Genomic DNA, 22468 nt, shown 5'->3' on the forward strand with positions numbered 1-22468 from the left:
TGGTTCTACAAGAGTGAAACTGGGTTGAGTCTCACATTCATTAGTCAGGTATAGCTTGACTGATAAGGAAAGATCGACGAGAGTTGGTTGATTCTTGTTAGTTGAGGTCACGTGATTATTTGGCCAGTAGTTATAAGACTATATACCTTTTTAACAAAATAATCGGTTTAATTGTCATGCAACCCACATTGAGGAGAATCACTTAAGTGAGCACTGTTTGTTATCATTGTTTATTTGTTATTCTCACATCTATGCTTTTCAAAACCACTCTCTCATTATTGAGAAAATTACCTCCTTTTAGTTTGATTAATTATGATTCAATCCAATAAAATACATTACTCCCTGTGGATCGACCGGACTTACTTTTGACTAGCTACATATGACTGGGATTCGTTGCCCATTTGTGTGTTAGTAAATAAAACTTTTTTGTCCCATTTTTATGAGTATAATACACGCTCATCAAATATAAATAATAATAATAATAATAATAATAATAATAATAATAATAATAATAATAATAATAATAATAATAATAATAATAATAATAATAATAATACATAAAAAGGATGTATTTTTTTTTAAAGAGTTGATATTTTATTTGTAAGAATATATCAATAACTAAAATTTAGGATTTTAGCTTTGATCGGCAAGTGGTGGTGGAGGTTCATGACCGAAACCAACTCTTTGTGGGTCAAAGTCATTTCGAGTATATGTGGGTCGTCGGGTCATTTGGGTAAGGGTGGGTCTTTTCATAATCATACTTCTTGTAACACTACTTGGCTAAATATTGTGAAGGTAGGAGAATACATAGATTCGCTTGGTATTAATTTCAGGAACTCTTTTGTTAAGAAGATTGACGACGGATGTTCCACCTCATTTTGGAATGATCCGTGGCTAATTGATGAGCCTCTAAAAAATAAATTCACAAGATTGGCTAGTTTGGATTCTTGTTCACAGGCAAAAGTTAGCGAAAGATTGGTTCAAGTTGGCAAAAAATTCAGCCTTTCAGGATCATGGATGCGGAAACCCGGGGCAGAGTTATCAGCGAGCTGGAGCAGCTAAACAGCCTGATGGATCAGTTTCATGGCTGTGGAAATGGTCCAGATACATCGGTCTGGAAGTTGTGTTCAAAAGGAGTCTTCTCAACAAAAGCACTTACGGGTATTATTAATTCTAAAACTACAAGTGTTAATTATATTTGTACTGAAACCTTGAGAAATAATTTTGTACCAAAAAAGTGGAAGTTTTTGTGTGGAGAGCGAGAGGTAGGCGCATTCCGGGCTTAGAGGAATTGGATAAGCGAGGAATTGATTTGCACTCCGTCTGTTGCCCTATATGCGATGGCGGGATTGAGTCGGTCGATCACTCCCTTATTCTATGTCCTCTTGCGAATGAGATATGGACAAAGGTATTAAATTGGTGGGGGCTTTGGTAGCTTGACAAATTGGAGTATAGATGATTTGTTCAAAGGGATTGCAAATTGTGTAATGTCGGAAATTGGAGCGAAGACATGACAAGCGGTGGAATAGATGTGCGGGTACCTCATTTGGAAAAATTGAAACCAAAAAGTCTTCAAAAACAAGTCTTGGAACCCGCCGGTTGCTCTAAGTGAAATTCAAGTTTTGAGTTACGAATGAGTTGCGAAAAGATGCAAGTCAAAAAATAATGTTTGGCACGATTGATTACATTGTCAGAATTCATTATTAAATTGAGTAGGATCATTTAGTTACTGTCTTAGCAACAAAATGTCCTAAATTATTCCTATCGAGTTGTTAATTGTGTACATAGCTGGGCTGCTTATGCCCCCTCCTGTGCGTAAATTTTGTGATTGTTTAATGCATATTGCCTCAAAAAAATTATCTTGTTAAAATATATTAATAACTAAAATTTAAGAATTATAATGAAAGTGACATGTAGCAACATTAAATACCAATGTGACATGTGACAGAATTTAACCAGAAAATAACACGTAAAATTATTAACACGTGTAGAAGATAGATAGATAGATATGTCAATTGCCAAACATACCATATATATGTCGATTTATCTTGAAATCTAAATTCAGACGTACTAAAACTAAAGCAATCCATTAACATTAACAGTTAATTAATTAAATAATTAAGAATAACATATGATGGGATTAGGGAAAATAAATAAAAATAGGTGCGTTTTCATTTGATAATTTGCTGCTACTGCACAAGTACACCTTGACAATAGCCACCAGTCATTGTGTTGTTCCTCTTGTGTCCTTTGCTGCGCTCCAAAGGTTTATTGCATCTCTCCCTTGATCTATAAAACCAAAACCCTAAATTCATTTTGGCTTATTAATCGCCACCATTTTCACATCTTAATCTCCTTTCAGGTAATTTAATTATCATCATCGTTTGATTTTTAGTGCAATGTAGATTGTAATTGAAGACACTTCTAGGGTTTATATAGAACATGCCTGTATAATTCTTCAAGTCCTATAAGTTTATAGCATGCATACATCCGTACATACATAAGCATATATATGTTGACTAATTATATATGTATATAACTGTGCAGAAGGTTTATTTGATCTGATCATGGCTGCTGCACATTGTGGTTTAAGATTTCAGGTGAACTTGATTATCTGTTAGATTCTACTATGTTAATTAATTAATTAAGCTTTGTATTTTTTTTTTTTTTTTAAAATTTTGTTTTTATTTTTTAATTTGCAGGCATCGATCACGGCCCCTGTTACTGGTGACACCTCACTTCAGAAATTAACTTTCAAGGTTTCATTCATACTTATTAACTTTTGATTTTAAATGTCTAGAAGATTGTTTTATTATCCCTTGAATTTTAAATAACAAAAGTATAGGTTGCATACTAGTCTTTCGTGTTGACTTTTTTTGGATCAAGCTAATCTTGTTCTTCTTCGACAGTTTTTTTCGAAAATTTCTTGAAAAATATGATCAGTTTGTGGTTAGAAGATGATAAGAATTGCTAAATAGATAGAAATTAAGCTTGAAATTTTTTATCAGTTGTTGATCATGTTGGAATATGTTAATTAGCTAACTAAAGAGTTTACACAAGGCCTGAATGCTAACATAAGTTTCTGCTATCTAAAGCTTCCAATCTTTATGCTCTATAAGAGTTGCATTGATAACGTTTTTATGTAATGGGTTCAAACGTTTGGCCCCGTCCCATATCTTGTGGTTGTCAGTTTTTAAATATGATATTGGTGTGAATATGGGGCTAGTCAATTATCCTTCAAGCACTTTTATATAGCTCTTGTTTAGTTTACTTTACCTTTCAAAAGAGGTTCAGCGAAACATGGTTATGTTAAACTATATGTTGGTTTATTGAAATAGATATATATGAAAATTGTTGCAGACTCAGAAGATTAGGTTTTCTGATAAACAATGGATGACTTTTTCACCATTGGAGATGAAAGTAAAGAACACGAGCTCGAGATATCAATCCGTAATCTCTATGTCAACTCAACAAGCCGTCAGTGGTACTAAGGTTTCAGTTGCACCATTAGCACTTGAAGATGCAAAAGAGCCTCCTTTGAATACATACAAGCCGAAGGAGCCATACACTGCAACCATTGTCTCTGTGGAAAGGCTTGTGGGCCCAAAAGCTCCCGGAGAAACTTGCCATATTGTGATTGATCATGGTGGTAATGTTCCATATTGGGAAGGACAAAGTTATGGTGTTATTCCTCCTGTAAGTCACATTTTTAGTTACTACTAGTGGTTACAAGGTTTGGTTATGGTCAAAACGGGCAGTTTTTTGTATGGGTCAAAATGGATTGGGTTGGGTATGATTGACCCGCTAACTCTTTCCTTATCCAATTAAAAGAATAACTGTGTTAATTGTGGTTACAGACGAATATTATAACAGATTAACAATAATAATCTCGATTTTTAATTAAAACAGTTTAGGTAACATTGCAAATTGAATATACACTTTGGACAACTTTAGCTTGCTTGATGCATTCCCCTTTTAGGTAACAATGTAATGTAATATTTACCCATGACACATTTGTGATATAAAAAATAGGACAAATTGACCCATTTAGAAGTAAATGGGTCGCAATTGGCACCTGTACTGCTTTGGTTGCTTAATCTGTGCTGTATTGTGCAACATGATCTTTGAAACATTAAATTTTGTGATATTTTGAATTTTGATAACAGGGTGAGAACCCAAAGAAACCTGGTGCACCTCATAACGTTCGTCTCTATTCAATAGCATCAACAAGATATGGTGACTCATTTGATGGAAAAACCGCTAGTTTATGTGTTCGACGTGCTGTTTATTACGATCCCGAGACAGGAAAAGAAGATACTTCAAAGAATGGTGTGTGCAGCAACTTCCTTTGCAACTCAAAGCCCGGGGACAAAGTGAAAATCACAGGTAATAACTTAAACTACCCTTTCATAAGTAAATGGGTAGAAATTACCACCTGTAATAAAACAATTACTTTAACAGGTCCATCTGGGAAAATTATGCTTTTGCCTGAAGATGACCCGAATGCGACCCACATCATGATTGCTACGGGTACAGGTGTGGCTCCATACAGGGGCTATTTGAGGCGCATGTTTATGGAATCAGTTCCTAAATACAAGTTCAACGGTTTAGCTTGGCTATTTTTAGGGGTAGCAAATAGCGACAGTCTTTTATATGATGATGAATTTAGTAAGTATTGTAAAGATTACCCTGACAACTTCAGATTCGATCGAGCTTTGAGCAGGGAGCAAACGAATAAGAATGGAAGGAAAATGTATGTTCAGGATAAAATTGAAGAATATAGTGATGAAGTATTTAAACTTTTGGATGAAGGAGCACATATTTATTTTTGTGGGCTTAAAGGGATGATGCCCGGGATTCAAGAAACGCTAAAACGGGTTGCGGAGGGAAGAGGTGAAAGCTGGGAAGCTAAACTATCTCAGTTAAAGAAGAACAAACAGTGGCATGTTGAAGTCTATTGATTGATCTTTTTTTACAAAACATTGAGGTGAAATTGAGTAAATTTAATGCTTACCAATTAACCACTTATTTCCATTAAAGAGAAATAAAAGGAAATGTTGTTAATTTGATGGAGATATAATGGTGGTTATATATCTGTTTTGAGATTGATTTAGAGTTTCAACCTTCTTTGATGTATGAAATTTAAAGAATTTGAATTGTTTGTAACTTTGTTATCTAAGGTTTGTTATCTATATCAAAAATTTATGCGTTTTCGGTTTCTAAAGGTGGCATCATTCTTCACTTCTATTAAATAGTCGATACAGCCTTTGTTGATGACTGGTGAACTACTGATTCAACAGATTCAGTTAATACTAGTTGAGTATATAGCATTTAACTTGTTGACAATGGTTAATTTTCTGGAATGTTCACCAAGTTTGCATCTTGGTTGAAATTTTTTGGATTAATTGCGAGCAGGGGCTGAACCACCCTTATGCAGCTGGGTCAGTCAGATGCCACAGTGATCCAAAAAATGTTTAATGTTCAACGGTATATATTGACTCTATAGGGAGGTTTTACCGGATTCGTTCACGGACCTCTACCCGGAACCACTGCCCGAATGGATGTGTTCCTTTCCGCCCGAACGTGTGTGTTACGTGTCGTTGAAATAAATGATCTACTGATGCCAAAAAATCACCGTTCAAAAAAAAAAAAAAAAAAAAATGCACCATCCCCTCAATCATATGATAGAAAACGACCTCAACTTGTACACTCGTTTTATCTCAAATAGCTCATATAGTATCTATGTTCAATAATGTGCACCATGACCCCATGAGAAAAAGAAACCTCTTTCGGATGACATTATATATTCTACTCCCTACACCTTTAAATGCCTTAAATCATCATGGTTTTAACTTACTCTAATGCAACAAATATGTCCCTTGTTGGGTTAGGCATTGTTCATCCGTGATGTTTTTTCTTACCCTTATGCACATGGGTAGGCGTAGATCTGAAAATGAACTTGGACATCGACTGTGTTTTCACGGTTGTAATTTGATTCGAACGTATTTTGCATTATAGAACATTAACGTGTTTTCTTACATTTCTCTTTTATCATTTAGAGTCGAACCCATTTTTCGAATTCCATCCGTATAAAGAATTCGCTATTTTTACATAACAAAATGGAAAGTAGATCTGCGCACACATTTTTTTTAACGGAAAATTCGGCATCGACTACTCTCATCTGCCACCTACACACGCGTTAGGAAGAAACTCCTCACATCTATCACGCAAAGCGTACCCGAAATGCTTTGGTTAACTCCTTTCTAACTCATATAAGGAATAATTGTCAAATTATAAATAATTTAGGGTTTATTTTTTCTTGTTAACTTCAAAATTGATAATGTAGTGTGGATATATAATGCCGATTGAATAAATGTACACAAATAATATAGTTAACAAGAATTAATTATTATACGTGGAGTACTTTTTACGTGCCGGTTATCAAATTGTATAATACTGAGGGTGTGCTTGGTACAATTCAAGTAATGGTAAAGGGAATAATAATGGGAATACTATGGAATGGAATGAGTATTACCATTATCTTTACTTGGTTAACAAACTACTGTGAAATCAAAGATTTTACAACTATTCTAAAAAACACTTTGATTATGTGAGGTAGTCAAATTTAAAACGATAAATTATCGTGATTCTATCTTAATGCCATATTAGAAAGAGATTACGACCGATAAAAAATATTTTTATATACACTCATATTAATTATATTAAAGGATATCAAATTAGGGATAAAATTGGATGCTATGAGTTTTTATTTCAATTTACAAGTCCTATTAAACGAAATTTAAGATGGTTGTTTATTTCTCTAAGTAGACATCAAATTAAAAAACTTGAAGAATTAAAGACGACACGAGTTAAATTAAATAATGAAGATTTATTGATATTGATAAGTTTATACGTATGTTTTAACCAAAGGAATCGGTCAAATGTTGTGGTAGTTCGAAGGCCCCGGGACCGGATGGGTTCAACTTTGGTTTTTTCAAAAAGTTTTGGTCCATAATCAAAGATGATTTGATAGGTGCAATCAACTGGTTTTGGGTTTTTGGTGAGTTTTCAAAGGGTTGCAATGCTTCTTTTGTTTCCCTTATTCCGAAGAAATCGGATCCGCTGAGTTTTAGTGATTATCGTCCGATTAGTCTTATATGCAGTTATTATAAAATTATCGCGAAAATGTTGTCCTTGAGAATTCGTAAAGTGGTACCTCGTCTTATAGGGATGGAACAAAGTGCGTTTCTTGGGGGTAGATATATTCTTGATGGTGCGTTAGTTGCTAATGAAGTAGTCGAAGATCTTAAAAGAAACAAAAAGCACGGCCTAATTTTTAAGGTAGACTTCGAGAAAGCCTTTGATTCGCTTAATTGGGATTATCTTCTTGAAGTGATGAAATGTATGGGGTTCGGTACCAAATGGTGCAAGTGGATTTCCTCGTGTCTTAAATCGGCTACAATCTCCATTCTCATAAACGGGTCTCCGACAAGTGAGTTTAATCTTAAAAGGGGAGTTCGCCAAGGTGATCCTTTATCGCCTTTTCTTTTTATTATTGCAGCGGAGGGACTTAATATCCTAACGAAAGTGGCGGTTGAGAGAGGGATGTATAAAGGGGTGGAGGTGGGTAAAGATAAAGTCGTCATCTCCCATTTGCAATATGCGGATGATACGATTTTTTTTGGTGAATGGAGTAGACGTAATGCGCGAAATTTAATGTACTTGTTGGATTGTTTTGAACGGGCTTCGGGGTTGAAGGTTAATTATAATAAAAGTCAATTATTTGCGATAGGCATTAGTAATGATAATGTGGAGGCTCTTGCGTCTTGGTGTTCGTGTCTCGGCGGTCGATTGCCTTTCATGTATTTGGGTATTCCCGTGGGTAATAGGATGAAGAAATTGAATGATTGGTCCCCGGTGATCGAGAAATTTAACAAGAGGTTAGCAGATTGGAGAGCAAAAATGATTTCTTTCGGTGGACGGTTAACTTTAGTTAAGTCGGTTCTCTCTAGCCTACCTCTCTATTACTTCTCGCTCTTTCGTGCCCCTACTTGTGTGCTTAATTCTCTCGAGAGTGTGAGACGGAATTTTTTTTGGGGCGGGACGGGTTCTAATTCTAAAATGTCATGGGTTAAGTGGGAAAAAATCCTTCTTCCTCACGAAGAAGGAGGTTTAAATATCATGTCCTTAAAAAGTAAAAATTTGGCTCTTCTTTGTAAGTGGTGGTGGAAGTTTAAGACCGAAACTAACACTTTGTGGGTCACCGTTATTCGTAGCATTTATGGTTCTAATGGAGGTCTTGTACTTGGTAACGGACTTGCCCGTAATCCAAACGCTAGCCTTTGGAATTCTATTTGTGATGCAGGAAAACATGTGGACGGGTTAGGGATTTCTTTCTCTAATTCTTTCATACGCTCAATCGGGGATGGGAAAAGCACTTCTTTTTGGGATGACATTTGGGTGGGGAACGCAAGCTTTAAGGACAGATTCAAAAGACTACACAGACTAGAGATCGACAAAGATATCAAAATCAGTAGCAAAATCGAAGAATTTAAGGGTGATGGGCTCGGCAATTGGGCCTATCCACCGATGGGCCGAATGAATAGTGAACTAAATGAGTTACGTGATACTGTTCGGAACTTGCAGGTGACCGAAGGTAAAAAAGACTGTTGGAGCTGGAATCTTAATTCGAAGGGCATTTATACGGTCAAGGAATGTTCGGTTATTGTTGACAAAATCATTCTACCACGTGCGGTTAATTCTATTGAGTCGTTGCGAAATGGTTTGGTTCCAAAAAAAGTGGAGGTGTTTATTTGGCGGGCGAGATTAGGACGTATACCGGTAAGATTCGAGTTAGATAAACGGGGCATCGACTTGAATAGTGTGAGATGCCCGATTTGTGATGGTGACATTGAGACGGTGGAGCATATACTTTTTTCTTGTCAAGTGGCAAAATACATTTGGGCTAAAGTTCTTAAATGGTGGGGGTATAATTCGGCTATATTCGGGTTTGAGGATATTTTTAATGGTACTTTCGGTTGTGTAGCACAGGATCATAAAAAGAATCAATGGCAAGCGGTATGTTGGGTGGTTTGTTACATTCTATGGAAGAATAGAAATGCAAAGGTGTTCAAGAATAAGCTCGAGACGGTCCCATCTTTATTTAGCGAGGTTCAAGTTCTTTCATATGATTGGATTTCACGACGTTGCAAGGGTCATATTATGGATTGGCTACAATGGTTCTCACACCCTTAGTTTTAACCCCTTTTGTTAGTTGCAATCTTTGCAATTAGCTTAAGGCGATGTAATTTGTTTTCCTTATTTCTTTTGTGATGTATCGTGCTGTTAAGGTTGACCAGTCAACCATGTACTATTTATGTTTGTTTAATATAAGTCTTTCTTGCTTTTCAAAAAAAAAAATGACGGTTACACTTATTATTCCAGTAATATCTTAAAGACAGTTACACAATCATTCCCATACACCCTAAAATAGTGGGTAATACTTCATTACCTCATACTTTATAATGATTGATTACATTATAATCAAACAAACATCTTCAATTATTATCATTATCATTACTTACCCCTCAAACCCTCCTACCAAGCACACCCTGAGTTTTATGAAGCATGTTAAAAACAACTTAAGAGTCGTTAATAGTAAATCTTTCTTAGAATTTACCAATTTATATAGATATGAATTTAAAGGGAGTTATATCATTAGTTTGAAAAAGTAATAAGAAATTTACAGTTTAATGATCAATGTTATTATTAAGAGATATTTTTTTTATTAATCCATAAAACATATCTATTTATCAAAATAACTTATTAAATTAAGTTACATATTAATCTATTAATTATTAATTGAAGTGAAAAACAAACAAGGACTAAACAATAGAAAAATCGTAATTAATAATGTGAATGTGAATATATACATAAGCAAATCTTAGACACTAGTGAAATGACCCGTGGAACCACGGGTTTATCTAAACGAAACAATTTAATATAATATGTTTTAGATATTAAGTGAACGTAAATGCTACAGTCATTTAGTTTAATGACCCGTGAAATCACGGATTCCGACTAAGAAAGTTGTCGTTTTTACAAACATACTAACGTACTTAAATTGATCAGAATAACTGAACTACATTTATTCTCCCACCACCATCTTTCAATTTTTATTATAATTACTATTTTCCTTGTCATAAAAGCATACACTACATCTTTTATTGAAACATGTATTTCTATATAACGTAATTAATCCCGTAAAGAGAACTCACATTTGAATAATAATATAATAATAATAATTATTATATTAGTATTGAGTGTTTTGTAAAAGATTGTACTAATTGTTTTAAAGTTTATACATATGGTTATGCATGTGTTTTATCATAAGGTTGCACATAATGTCTCAAATATTGTACATATGGTAATGAGATATTTTTTCATAAAGTTGTACATTATGCTTCATATATTATACAATTAACATATTAATTTTTTTTATTAAATACAATTAATTATTTTAATGACATCATCATGTGGGTTTAAAATTTTCTCTTTTATTTTAGAATTTTTTTAAGCTTAAATAAGATTTATTTATGACATTATCATTTTAGAGATATAAATTAAATGTACAACACATGACCTAGTAAACTTTTGATAAATATTCTCATATGAAAATTTAAAAGGCAATTGTTAAACATAGCTAAAAATTAATGACTTTAATAGCACTTGCACTAAAAATACAAAATCATACTACACAATAGTAAGCTTCTTTTAATATTTTCAAAACAAAATTAGTAGATTTTTTTAAGCTTATGGACTGAGTCTCATTATAAATTAAATTTTAATATTTTAAGAAAAAAATGATGGATTTAAAAGCGTGTTTTTTCAATTATGGTAATTAGGGATGACAATGGATCGGATATGGATCAGGTGATGCCGTATCCATATTCATATCCATTTAGTTTTTGTTCATCCATATCCATATCCATTTAGTTTAAGGTCATCCATCCATATCCATATCCAATGGATTTAGCGGGTTAATGGATATCCAATGGATGTTAAAGAAATGTTATAATATTTAATTAAAATAAAAACGTAGTATAGCAAAAATTAATATGACATGACATAATTAAAATTTCTCCATAAGAATGTGTAATCATTGTCGAAGATATAACAAAATTTTTTATTTTTACTATAAAACATAGATTATGAAAAATTAAATATGAAATTTGTAAGTTTATTTTATTAGTCATACGTGTTCTATTATAATATATTATAGTTATTTCATTATGGGTTGAAAGAAAAATGTAAATTTAACGGTAAATAAACTTGTAATCATAAATATGTACGCATATATCTATATTTATATATTTATATATGTATTTCGGGCGGTAATGGATATATCCATGAATGAAACTTTTCATCCATATCCATATCCATATCCGTTAAGGTTCATCCATATCCGTATCCATATCCATTTAGGTTCATCCATATCCATCACAAAGCGGGTGGATTGGGTGGATATCCATCGAATCGGGTGACTATTGACATACCTAATGGTAATAATCATTTCCTAAATTGTTTTATTTATTTATATAAATTATTAAAATATTAATGACATCACTATGATTATTATGAAGATGACATGTGTTAAATGATGAACTAAAATAGAGTTAAAGTGAAATCATCATTTTATCAATTTAATAGAAAGTATATAGATATACGGAGTAGATAGATTCCCTCAAAGATTATACAAACTAACAAAACCATTAAAACTACTCAACAACAACAACAACAACAACAATAAAACCCAATACCACATGAGTGGTGTATGGGGGAGGTGATATGTAGACAATCCTTTCCCTATCCGAGAATAAAGACAAGTCATTTCTCCACCCAGAGTGAAACACTCTCAAAAGTAGAGAAAGTCATCCCTCTCTTTATTCAACGGATAAAGAGATTGCTTCTGAGAGGACCTCCGGCTTTAAGCCCATTAAAACTACTATACGATTTTTATTATGGTAATAAAAACTTGAAAAGTTTATAAAATCGTGTTGCACGTGCTATCACGTGCTTAGCTTTTCTTCTTCCCAGCACCCTTCCTAAAAAAACAATCATAAAACTTCCATGAAACCCTTGAATCCATCGTAACCTTTTCATCATCAAGATTCAAACTTTCTAATGGATTTCGTTGAATTAGAAGCAATCGAAGGTCTACGTTGGTCATGGAATTCATGGCCAGTTTCAAAATCAGATCTTGTAATCCCTTTATCCATAATCCAAACCCCATTAATGAAATTCAATGAACTTCCAATACTCTCATACGATCCCTTAATTTGTCGTAATTGTGGGTCAATTTTAAACCCGTATGCCCGTGTCGATTACCCATCAAGAATCTGGGTCTGCCCATTTTGTTACAACAAGAATTCATTCCCAAGATCTTATGCCGAAATAGGTGAAAACAATATTCCTGCTGAACTTTTTCCTACTTACAGTACTGTTGAATATATATTAGGTCATCATGGTATGGTGAATAATACTCTTGTTCATAATTGGGAAACTAGTACTACTACTACTAGTAATAATACTAATGGGTTAGGGCTAGGATCGTTATCGAAGTCGAATTCTTCGTTATCGAAGTCGTTTTCGAGCTGTTCGTTGTCTAGTTTGGATCAAAGTAGAGGGGGAAGGGGAATGGGTATGGGAGTTGGGCCAGTTTTTGTGTTTGTGGTTGATGGTTGTTCGAGTGATGAGGAGATTCAGGCACTTAAGAATGAGCTGCTGTTGATTGTTGCGCAGTTGCCCGAAAATGCGATGGTGGGGTTGGTTGTGTTTGATTCGATGGTACGAGTGTATGATCTTGGGTTTAGTGAGTGTTTACGGGTGGTTGTTTTTCATGGAGAGCGCAATCTTTCGTCTAACCAGGTATATCAAATGTTCATAATCTCATATGCTTGGTATTTATGTTTAGTTTGATGTTAGTTAAGTAGGTTTTATACTTCTTCGTAGTTTGAAATTTGAATGAATGAACGTATGATTCTTAATTATAGTAACCAACAGGGTAAAGACTGAATATTGCACAAGTGTATATAGGCAATTTGGCAAATGAAGTATGTTTTAGTCCTTCAAATCATTCACTTGTTAGTAATTGAGCGTGAACCTCGTGATGAAATTGACTAGCAAAAGAGGTTACTTGTGATGAAATTGACCCATTTTAACAGTGTTTATGCATTTGAACCATTAGTCTTTTTAACCTATGAATTATTCTGTTTGACCCGGCCATATTGCCACCTTTTACATGGTGTTAGACAAAGAAGGGTTGAACCTTAATATACGTGTGTCAAACTTGAATAGAGATCGTCTATGTAAGTTTAATAAATCAAATTACTTTAGACACTGTTCATACGAGATTATGCAGGTGTAGCCGTGTAGGTATAGTCTAATTACTAGATGATATAAAATGATAGGTACGAACTTACGATTAAGGTAATACCCATTTGATTATGAGTAACATTACCTTTTTCAGTCAACTAAGTAATATAATACTTTCTATGTCAACGTATTCGGATTGTTTCTTACATTTACAATTGTTCTTCATTTTATCAGATTATTGAACATTTGGGAATCCATCCTACAAAGCAACAAATTGGAAAAACACAAATGGTACAAAAGCATGGTTTTATTCTACCAGTTTCAGAGTGCGAGTTCAACATTACAACGGCTATCGAAGATATCCGTCATACATCACCGCTCGTACCCGGTCACCGATCTCCTCGATGCACAGGTGCTGCAATACAAGTAGCCATAGCCCTTCTAGAAGGTTATTACATCCCCACAGGGTCCCGCGTTATGGTTTTCACATCCGGCCCCGCAACAATGGGACCCGGTATGGTTGTGAGTCAAGATTTGAATCAATCAATTCGAACGCACCGAGACGTAAACAGTAATCACGCTCCGTTTTTCAACAAATCTTGCGAATTCTACAAACAAATATCGCAAAAACTAACGGAATCGTCCATCGTACTCGACCTGTTTGCTTGTTCACTTGATCAAGTTGGAGTAACCGAGATGCGGGCCCCGGTTGAGAAATCGGGCGGGTTCATTATGCTCGCGGAATCTTTCGAATCCGATCAGTTCAGAAAATGTTTGCGTCACATTTTCAGCCGTGGCGAATTAGGGTATTTGAATATGTGTTTCGATGTTACTATCGAGATAATCACGACAAAAGACGTGAAAATATGTGGGGCCATTGGCCCGTGTGTTACGCTTAGAAAAAAGAACCGATCAGTGAGCGAAAAGGAGATCGGTGAAGGTGGGACCCACACATGGAAGCTGGGAACGATAACCGATAAAACGTGCATCACGTTCTTTTTTCAAGTAAACGAAGAACAAAAACCGCAACCCGGGACCGCGTTTTTTATACAGTTTATAACAAAGTATCGAAACGGAAACATGGAGGTTCGAAAACGGGTGACATCAGCAGCTAGAAGATGGGTTAACGTCGGTGCACCAGAAATAGCCGCTGGGTTCGATCAAGAAACCGCGGCTGTAGTCATGGCTAGACTCGCGGTTCATGAAACCGAGAAAAACTTCCCTCGAGAAGTGGTCCGATGGCTCGATCACGAGCTAATTAGTTTCGCGTCGAAGTTCGGTGACTACATACCCGAAGACCCGTCTTCGTTTCGTCTTTCGTCGAATTTCTCGCTTTACCCGCAGTTCATGTATCATTTACGTAGGTCCCAGTTTATCGACGTGTTCAATAGTAGCCCAGATGAAACCGCGTTTTTCCAATTGATGTTAAATCGTGAAGGGGTTATCGGGTCGTTGATTATGATACAACCGACGCTATTACAATATTCGTTTGACGGGCCCCCGATTCCGGTTCTGTTAGACGTGTGTTCGTTGTCACCGGATGTAATTTTACTGTTTGATTCGTATTTTTACGTTGTGATTCATTACGGGTCGAAGATAGCCCAATGGAAGAAACTCGGGTATGATCGTGATCCGAACCATGAAAGTTTCCGGAAACTTCTGGAAGCGGCTGAAATTGAAGCGAAACAGCTCGTGGCTCAACGGGTCCCGGTACCGAAACTTGTGAAATGTGACCAGCATAGTAGTCAGGCTAGGTTTTTGTTAGCTAAGTTGAACCCGTCAGCGACACATAAGTCGAGTTATGTTGATGGGTCTGAGGTTATAATGACTGATGATGTCAGCTTGCAAGTGTTTATTGAGCATTTGCAAGAACTGGCGGTTCAGGGTTGATGATTCAACGTCGTGTGTGATGTTGTATAGATATGTTTATGTTATTGTGTCGTTCTATTGAGTAGAATTGTCGTATAGGGAGATATTATAGTGTGTACAATGACTACGTTTGAGGCGGATTTTGTTAACTTGAAACAAGTTAATCTTGATTGTGATGGTGATGTGTACTAATGTAACGCAAGGTTCGTATGGTAATTTACTATTCCGTTTAATATACTAATTAGACAAGAAAAACAAGACTATCATAATTTAAATATAAATTTATTTTTATTTTATATTAAAGATTTTTGTGTTAATTGTTGGTGACTTAAATGCTAACTCTCACCATGTTTAATGATTAAAATTCTATTTAGGAATGAGCAAAGCTTTCAATGGACAGGGGAGGGTTATGACCAAGGTTGCAGAATTCTGTATAAATCGGCGAGATCTCGCCGGGTTCTTGGTGAAGTTTCCCTACCAGAGTACAATTTGGCCAATTACTCGATCAATTGTCGGTCAACCGCGGTTAAACACCGGTCAACGGCGGCCAAATATCAAAATACTAACATCTCAAAGATGATGAAGTTGTAGATGTGGATGGTTGGATAGATCTGTCATTTACGAAGTACAACATGGACCTCTATTTTGGAAGTGAGATATAGGGTTTTCTAAAAAAATGCTGAATTTAAGAGATGTAATGTTTAAATTTGTGGGACTGATATATGACTTACAAATAAAAATAAAATAATCTACCCAACCCATTGAATACATAATAGCACTCTTGCAAAAAAAAAAAAAAAAAAAAAAAAAAAAAAAAAAAAACCCCAATTACTCCCGATCAACGTCCGTTGCGGCTTTTAAGTGACCAACTCGTCTCGACCCGTCATGTCTTCTAATAAGTCGGCCAACGGTCAAAACTCGGGTTAAATGCGGGAAAGGTTGGGTCAACGCCGGTCAAAAGTAAAAAATTCTATTAAAATTGGTAAAAAGTCGGTTAAATCGATCAAAATTGGCGTACTTTAGTGTTACTTTTTGGTATTATACTAACGATAATAGTGATTATAGGTACAAACTAGTCTACGAAGGTTTTTTTGGCTTATATATATATATATATATATATATATATATATATATATATATATATATATATATATATATATATATATATATATATATATATATATATATATATATATATATATATATATATATAGTAGACCAATTCATGGATAAGCACTAAATGGGGTACAAACTGGATAAGTAAAATTTCAATTTTTTTTTTTTAAAAAAACGATCCTTTAATATGCAAATAGAAGAAAACGAAAAAATTTTAAAAAGTTTTTTAACAAAATCGTTCGAAAATCGATGATGAATGGTAAAAATTGATGATGAATGGTAAAATTAACCATTCATCTGGTTAATTTATCATTTTTTTTGTTCGCGATGAATGATAAAATTAATCAATGTTAAAAAAAGCAGATGAATGGTTAATTTAACCATTCATCTGTTTATGATGAATGATAAAAAAAAACAGATGAATGGTTAATTTAACCATTCATCTGGTTTTTTTAGCATTGATTAATTTTATCATTCATCGTAAACAAGATGAATGATAAATTAACCCGATGAATAGTTAATTTTACCATTCATCATCGATTTTTGAAAGATTTTGAACTTTTTTTATGAAAAAAATTGATTAGAGGTGCATTTTAATGCAGATTTATGAATGTAAAAAAAAATAAAAAAATAAAAATTTTATTTTGCTTATCCCGTTTGTACTCATTTTGAGCTTATCCATAGATCGTGCCCCTATATATATATATATATATATATATATATATATATATATATATATATATATATATATATATATATATATATATATACACACACTAGTGAAATTACCCGTGGAACCACGGGTTTGTTTAAACGAAACAGTTTAACGATATGTTTTAGGTATTAAGTGAACGTAAATGCTAAAGTCATTTAATTTAATGACCCAAATGACCCGTGAAACCACGGGTTTGTTTAAATGAAACAGTTTAACGATATGTTTTAGGTATTAAGTGAACGTAAATGGTAAAGTCATTTAGTTTAATGACCCGTAGAACAACATAGTCCGACTAAGAAACTCGTCAGCTGAACATTTCATCAAACACCTAAAATGTATATTAAACAATCTACATCCAATCATAAGAGATAAATATTGGTTGTCATTTTATTTTAAAAGTGTAAATTAAAATATAATTTTAGTATTGGTTTTCTTATGCCTAGCTTTTATACCTTCTCGTACTCAATTCAAAATAATTAATTAAAAAATTTAAAATTATTTAATTTTAATAATTAAAATACTTATTCATAAGATTTAATAATAATAATAATTAGTTAATAAGATTTAATTTTAATTCAAAATTATTTAGATTAATGACATTATCCACCATGCTTAGATTTTTTTTTTCTATTTTTCTTTTATTTTTTCTTAACAAAAAAATTAGTCTAATAATGACATCATTATTTTAACATTTTAATATTATATTTATATATATATATATATATATATATATATATATATATATATATATATATATATATATATATATATATATATATATATATATATAGCAAAAAGTTCAAACGAGAACCATAAAAAAGGCGAGAACTGCGAGAACTTTTGATTTATAAAGATTTTCACATGTAATTAGATTGAATCACACATAAACCTTGATGAAGAGTATGAATGAACAAAAAATAGTTGAAGAACACTTATATTTTACCTATATAATTATATATAAAGTTTCTCGTTCACATGTGCATATTTGTTTCCGAACATGTGAACAGTTTCATATAGTTAACAATTTAACATGTAATTTGAGCTAATGAACATATGTTTGTTAATGATATGTGCATTAATTAACATTTGCATGTAATTTGTTGCATTTAAACGCATAAAAACTATTAAATTAAATAGTTCTCGCAGTTCTCACCTTTTTAGTGGTTCTCGTTTGAACCTGCCCTATATATATATATATATATATATATATATATATATATATATATATATATATATATATATATATATATATATATATATAATTTGACTTTAGTCCGTTTGTTTCCGAAGTAACTCGCATCAACTAGCACTAGTTTGATGTGAACCTTTAGGAGTAATACATTAAATTGGTTAGATCTAAACTAATAACATTAACATAACATACCCTTCGTATGATCTCACTAAAGATAGCCACATGTGTATAAATAGACCAACTTTTCAATTCAGCCATCCGCCGATAAGGATAATTTCTAAAAAAGGGGATTGCTAAATGGTTCATAGAGGGGAGGTCGAACTAGGTATATAGAATTGAATGGCTATAAGTTAACTCTTGTCAAGGGTTAGACGCATATATATATATATATATATATATATATATATATATATATATATATATATATATATATATATATATATATATATATATATATATAAAGTCAACGTCCGTATCGGACCCCGTCTCGACCCGTCTCGCGTCTTTTCAACATTGCTCTCAATGAATCCCCGATTACTCCTTTTTAAGGATAACTCGTTCCGTTTTTTCAGAATCCGTTTAATTAATCGGTCAACGTCAATTAATGAGTCAAAATCACATTTAGTGATCGAAGTCGATCAAAGTCAAAAAGGGTCAACATTTTACCATGAATTTAAACTAGAATTCTAGAGTTTTTGAACAATATGAACAATTTTAGAGAATTATGTTGAACTTTTTGTTTATGTATATGGTGTCTTCTATATTTACACATATGATTTGAAATATATTACTTAATATGTATAATAAGTACAATCTGATTAATCCTTAATTAATTCTCGACTTGTCTATTACTTCTTACAAAGTCCAGATCGATTAATCTCCGAATAGCGAATTTAGCAACCTTGCATAATTTAATTTAATGCTAATTAGTATAAGTATTTATTATACAATAAAATACATTAAATCATATTAATATATTAAAAATTCAACATTAGTAATCATTCGAGTTTTCTCTGTGTTGTCGAGAACTCCTCAAAAATCTTCGAGTGAGATCGATATGTGTTTTGTGATAATCATGTAAAAATGCGGGTAATGGATAACCCTCCCCTCTCAATAACAATTTTCTTTACTTAAATTAATCTGCAAAATAAAGGTTCTTTTGAGAAAGTTAATATTCTCGTGTGGATAATTGGGATTAATAGATTGTGCACGTGTTTTAATTTGTATATTATAGGGTTGGAATTTGAGGCGGTTGGATGTCCTTCAATGCATCTCGGAAGGCATTCACAATTATGACATACTTCCTTGCGAAGACTAACTGCCACATTAGCGTCACATCATTTTTTATTTATCGGGGATAACTCAAAACTTAAATACTCCCAAACATAACATACTTCCTCACAAAAAAATGAAAACCACTATATTAATTAATTATTATGTGATACAAATATTGGAATTAAATGTACAACTCATGTTAACAAATCTTATGTTAGGAATTTAGCGAGCCATAACAAGAACTTGATAACCCTAGTTATCAAACTCACTGCACAACAAACAGATAATATAATAAACATACAAAGCTAATGAACAAAGAAACGAAAGTAACATAGGAATTTAACGTGGTTATGTCCAATCGTTTAATCTAAACGATTGGTTTAGTCCACGGCCAAACAGAGAGAGTTTTAATCTAAACTTTCTTAAGCATAAGCAAAGATAGAAGGCATTCCAGATTCGAGAGACATGATGTGTTTTCGATGCTTTCATTAATGATTGGACTTATTAAATTAGTTAGGCCCTTAATTAAAATAGAAGAACCATAAAAGACATCATGGCCAAGTTAGAGAGTAACCTCCATGAACACGTTCGATTATCCTAACGGTCCAATCCTTTATGGATTTAAACAAACATTTCTTGAATTAACTAAGAATCCCTCAAGCGGTGTGCAATGCTTGAGGTCGCGTTATGGTGCATGTCACGACCCGAAAATTTTTGACTTATTTTTAACTCGAATCTCTAATTGATTTCATAATTCTGACACGATAAGCAAAGTCTGTTATCCTAAGTCTCAAAAATTTTGAACTGTTTTCATATATGCAATTACCCTTCGACCATTTTCGAAGATTCACGAACAATAGATATTTATATATAAATAATTAGATATAAATAATTATATATAATAATACATTAATAAATTATTAATTGTTGGAATTAAGAATATAAAATAATAAACGATATAATAAAGTTTATTATTAAAATGAATATATATATATATATATATATATATATATATATATATATATATATATATATATATATATATATATATATAGTATATTGAATATAAATGATTTCGAGCTTAATTAGTAAACGTCAGAAACACTCGGTTGTCATTTCGCTAATGTTCATATAAATCTAATACGAATTTATGAAGATTTAAAATGAAAGTTGGATTGTAAAAGATTTTAGGTTTGATAGAAATATTTTTATCTTTTTAGTTTAAATTTTAATACTCCGTACATATCACTTAGAACTTAAAACAAACATTAGGCGAATCTTTTTTATCAGGTTTTATATAGTTAATGACAAAATTTTATACCATAATGACTAAAATAAATAAAGATAATTTCTGTAAAAATTTGGGATTATTCCGAAGACTGTTATCCGCCATTAATTATTAACGGAGAGCGATATAGCACTCCGTGAAAACTGTCGGTAGAATATAAACAAATTAACTTCACATGATTCAATTATATTACTGTACTAGATTAGTACTTGTTACTACTTTTCTGATTTGTTTTATTACACCCACTTAAGAATTCTGTTTCCTTTCCTTTTCTTAATTGACCACTTTCCAATTACTCTTGTACGATCAAACTCACAATCCCACTACTACTTTATTCATTTCATTCCACTAACACTGTGATGGCCCCGTCAACACACTTAACGGCTCCGTCACTTGGTCCCACAGCTTGATCGAACTTAAATTAATTTAATAAACGATATTGCATTCTTTTATTTCAAAAGTTTTCCAAAAAGGAAACATACCCAAAATATGTAGTTTAAACAACCCAACATATTAATAACCAAAGTTGACATTAAAACATTGTCAACAAAACCCACAAGTTTAAATTATTCCAAAATAGAATGCAAGTTCAAAGTTTCATAATTGTTTAATAAAATCTACCCAAATGCATGCAGACTCTTCTAACACAGCGGAAGCATCAAACAAACTCAAGTACCTGTGAAAACATGCGAGTAATCTGTCAACAAAAATGTTGAGTGAATTATAGGTTTAAATAATTGAATAAACTTTAGACCACAAGATTTTAAAATGTTAGAAAACATTAAACATCATTCCATTATCAATGAGCAACCTAGTAACCACTTAACCCTTTATTTACCCTTGCCAAACACAATAAATAATATACACTGAATAAGTGTATCTACAACAAAATACGAAGTACTAAACATTCCGATTATAAATTGCTAGCGCGACTAGCTCGAAATGGGGTTGTCAAACCCGATAGATATATCCGTAGGATTCGCGTTCACCAGTAGAAACCAGCGATTACAGTTACCATACTAGGGAATATTTTTGTTCAACTCATAATGAATAATTTAATTTAATTGCCACTTGTGTCTAAACGTAAAATAAAATGCATGTAATCACATCCCAAAAATATACTTTGAAAAGTATGTAAAAATGGGACTATAACTCACCTTAAAGTAAACGAAGTAATCACACAAAAATGCGAACAACAAATGAAGTAAAGTGATCAGGAACGATCACAACGTCGACCTATAAATAAAGCAGGTCGATATAAATAACTAACTTAGGTCAAGTCTTAGTATGATAGCTATTGTACATGTTGCAAGTAGACATAGAACAACACTCAACATGCATCGATTTGATCGGAACAGCGTACAGACACACACTTTCTATTTTTAGAAAGTTTCTATTTTTAGCAGGTTTCCATTTTTGGAAAGGTTCTATTTTCGGAAAGTTTCTATTTTAGGAAAATTTCTATTTTTAGAAAGTTTCTATATTTGGAAAGTTTCCATATTTAGAAAGTTGCTATTTTTGGAAAGTTTATAAGTTAGGAACGTTTCCTTAATTAGAAAGTCAACAAAAGTCAACTGAAAGTCAAAGTCAACCGAAAATCAACTCAAAAGTCAACCTTGGTCAAACATAGTCAACGTTG

At 32.9% G+C, this 22468-nt stretch overlaps 3 protein-coding genes across 5 annotated transcripts; all 3 read left to right on the forward strand.

Annotated features, from left to right (window-relative positions):
* Positions 1-2095: 2095 nt before the first annotated feature.
* On the forward strand, positions 2096-5184 carry LOC139852232 (ferredoxin--NADP reductase, root-type isozyme, chloroplastic-like). Its single transcript, XM_071841470.1, has 6 exons — positions 2096-2362; positions 2548-2600; positions 2703-2759; positions 3361-3696; positions 4167-4386; positions 4462-5184. The coding sequence occupies exons 2-6, from the start codon at positions 2568-2570 to the stop codon at positions 4959-4961; spliced, it is 1146 nt and encodes a 381-aa protein (XP_071697571.1). The 5' UTR covers positions 2096-2362; positions 2548-2567; the 3' UTR covers positions 4962-5184.
* Positions 5185-7230: 2046 nt separating this feature from the next.
* LOC139855112 (uncharacterized) lies at positions 7231-9255 on the forward strand. Its single transcript, XM_071844362.1, has 2 exons — positions 7231-7940; positions 8277-9255. Exons 1-2 carry the CDS (start codon positions 7231-7233, stop codon positions 9253-9255), a joined length of 1689 nt encoding a protein of 562 aa, XP_071700463.1.
* Positions 9256-12138: 2883 nt separating this feature from the next.
* LOC139852230 (protein transport protein SEC23 G) lies at positions 12139-15891 on the forward strand. Of its 3 annotated transcripts, none has more exons than XR_011760970.1 (3): positions 12139-12927; positions 13609-15455; positions 15618-15891. XR_011760970.1 is itself a non-coding variant. In XM_071841467.1 (2 exons), exons 1-2 carry the CDS (start codon positions 12184-12186, stop codon positions 15262-15264), a joined length of 2400 nt encoding a protein of 799 aa, XP_071697568.1. In that variant the 5' UTR covers positions 12139-12183; the 3' UTR covers positions 15265-15539. The 3 variants fall into 3 exon arrangements, 1 of the variants encoding a protein (XP_071697568.1); XR_011760969.1 differs by having other exon boundaries at positions 13609-15446; XM_071841467.1 differs by lacking the exon at positions 15618-15891 and having other exon boundaries at positions 13609-15539.
* The last annotated feature ends 6577 nt before the right edge of the window (positions 15892-22468 follow it).

This window comes from Rutidosis leptorrhynchoides, chromosome 6, assembly GCF_046630445.1.
Source record: "Rutidosis leptorrhynchoides isolate AG116_Rl617_1_P2 chromosome 6, CSIRO_AGI_Rlap_v1, whole genome shotgun sequence".
NCBI lineage: Eukaryota > Viridiplantae > Streptophyta > Magnoliopsida > Asterales > Asteraceae > Rutidosis > Rutidosis leptorrhynchoides.

Bases quoted from the DNA above. Each gene is read 5' to 3' on its own strand.
- LOC139855112 (XM_071844362.1), top strand. From the start codon at position 7,231: ATGGAACAAAGTGCGTTTCTTGGGGGTAGATATATTCTTGATGGTGCG. The intron at 7,941-8,276 runs GTTAGCAGATTG...CGTTATTCGTAG, and splicing joins ATCGAGAAATTTAACAAGAG to CATTTATGGTTCTAATGGAG.
- LOC139852232 (XM_071841470.1), top strand. From the start codon at position 2,568: ATGGCTGCTGCACATTGTGGTTTAAGATTTCAG. The intron at 2,601-2,702 runs GTGAACTTGATT...TTTAATTTGCAG, and splicing joins ATTGTGGTTTAAGATTTCAG to GCATCGATCACGGCCCCTGT. The intron at 3,697-4,166 runs GTAAGTCACATT...TTTTGATAACAG, and splicing joins GTTATGGTGTTATTCCTCCT to GGTGAGAACCCAAAGAAACC.
- LOC139852230 (XM_071841467.1), top strand. From the start codon at position 12,184: ATGGATTTCGTTGAATTAGAAGCAATCGAAGGTCTACGTTGGTCATGG. The intron at 12,928-13,608 runs GTATATCAAATG...TCATTTTATCAG, and splicing joins GCAATCTTTCGTCTAACCAG to ATTATTGAACATTTGGGAAT.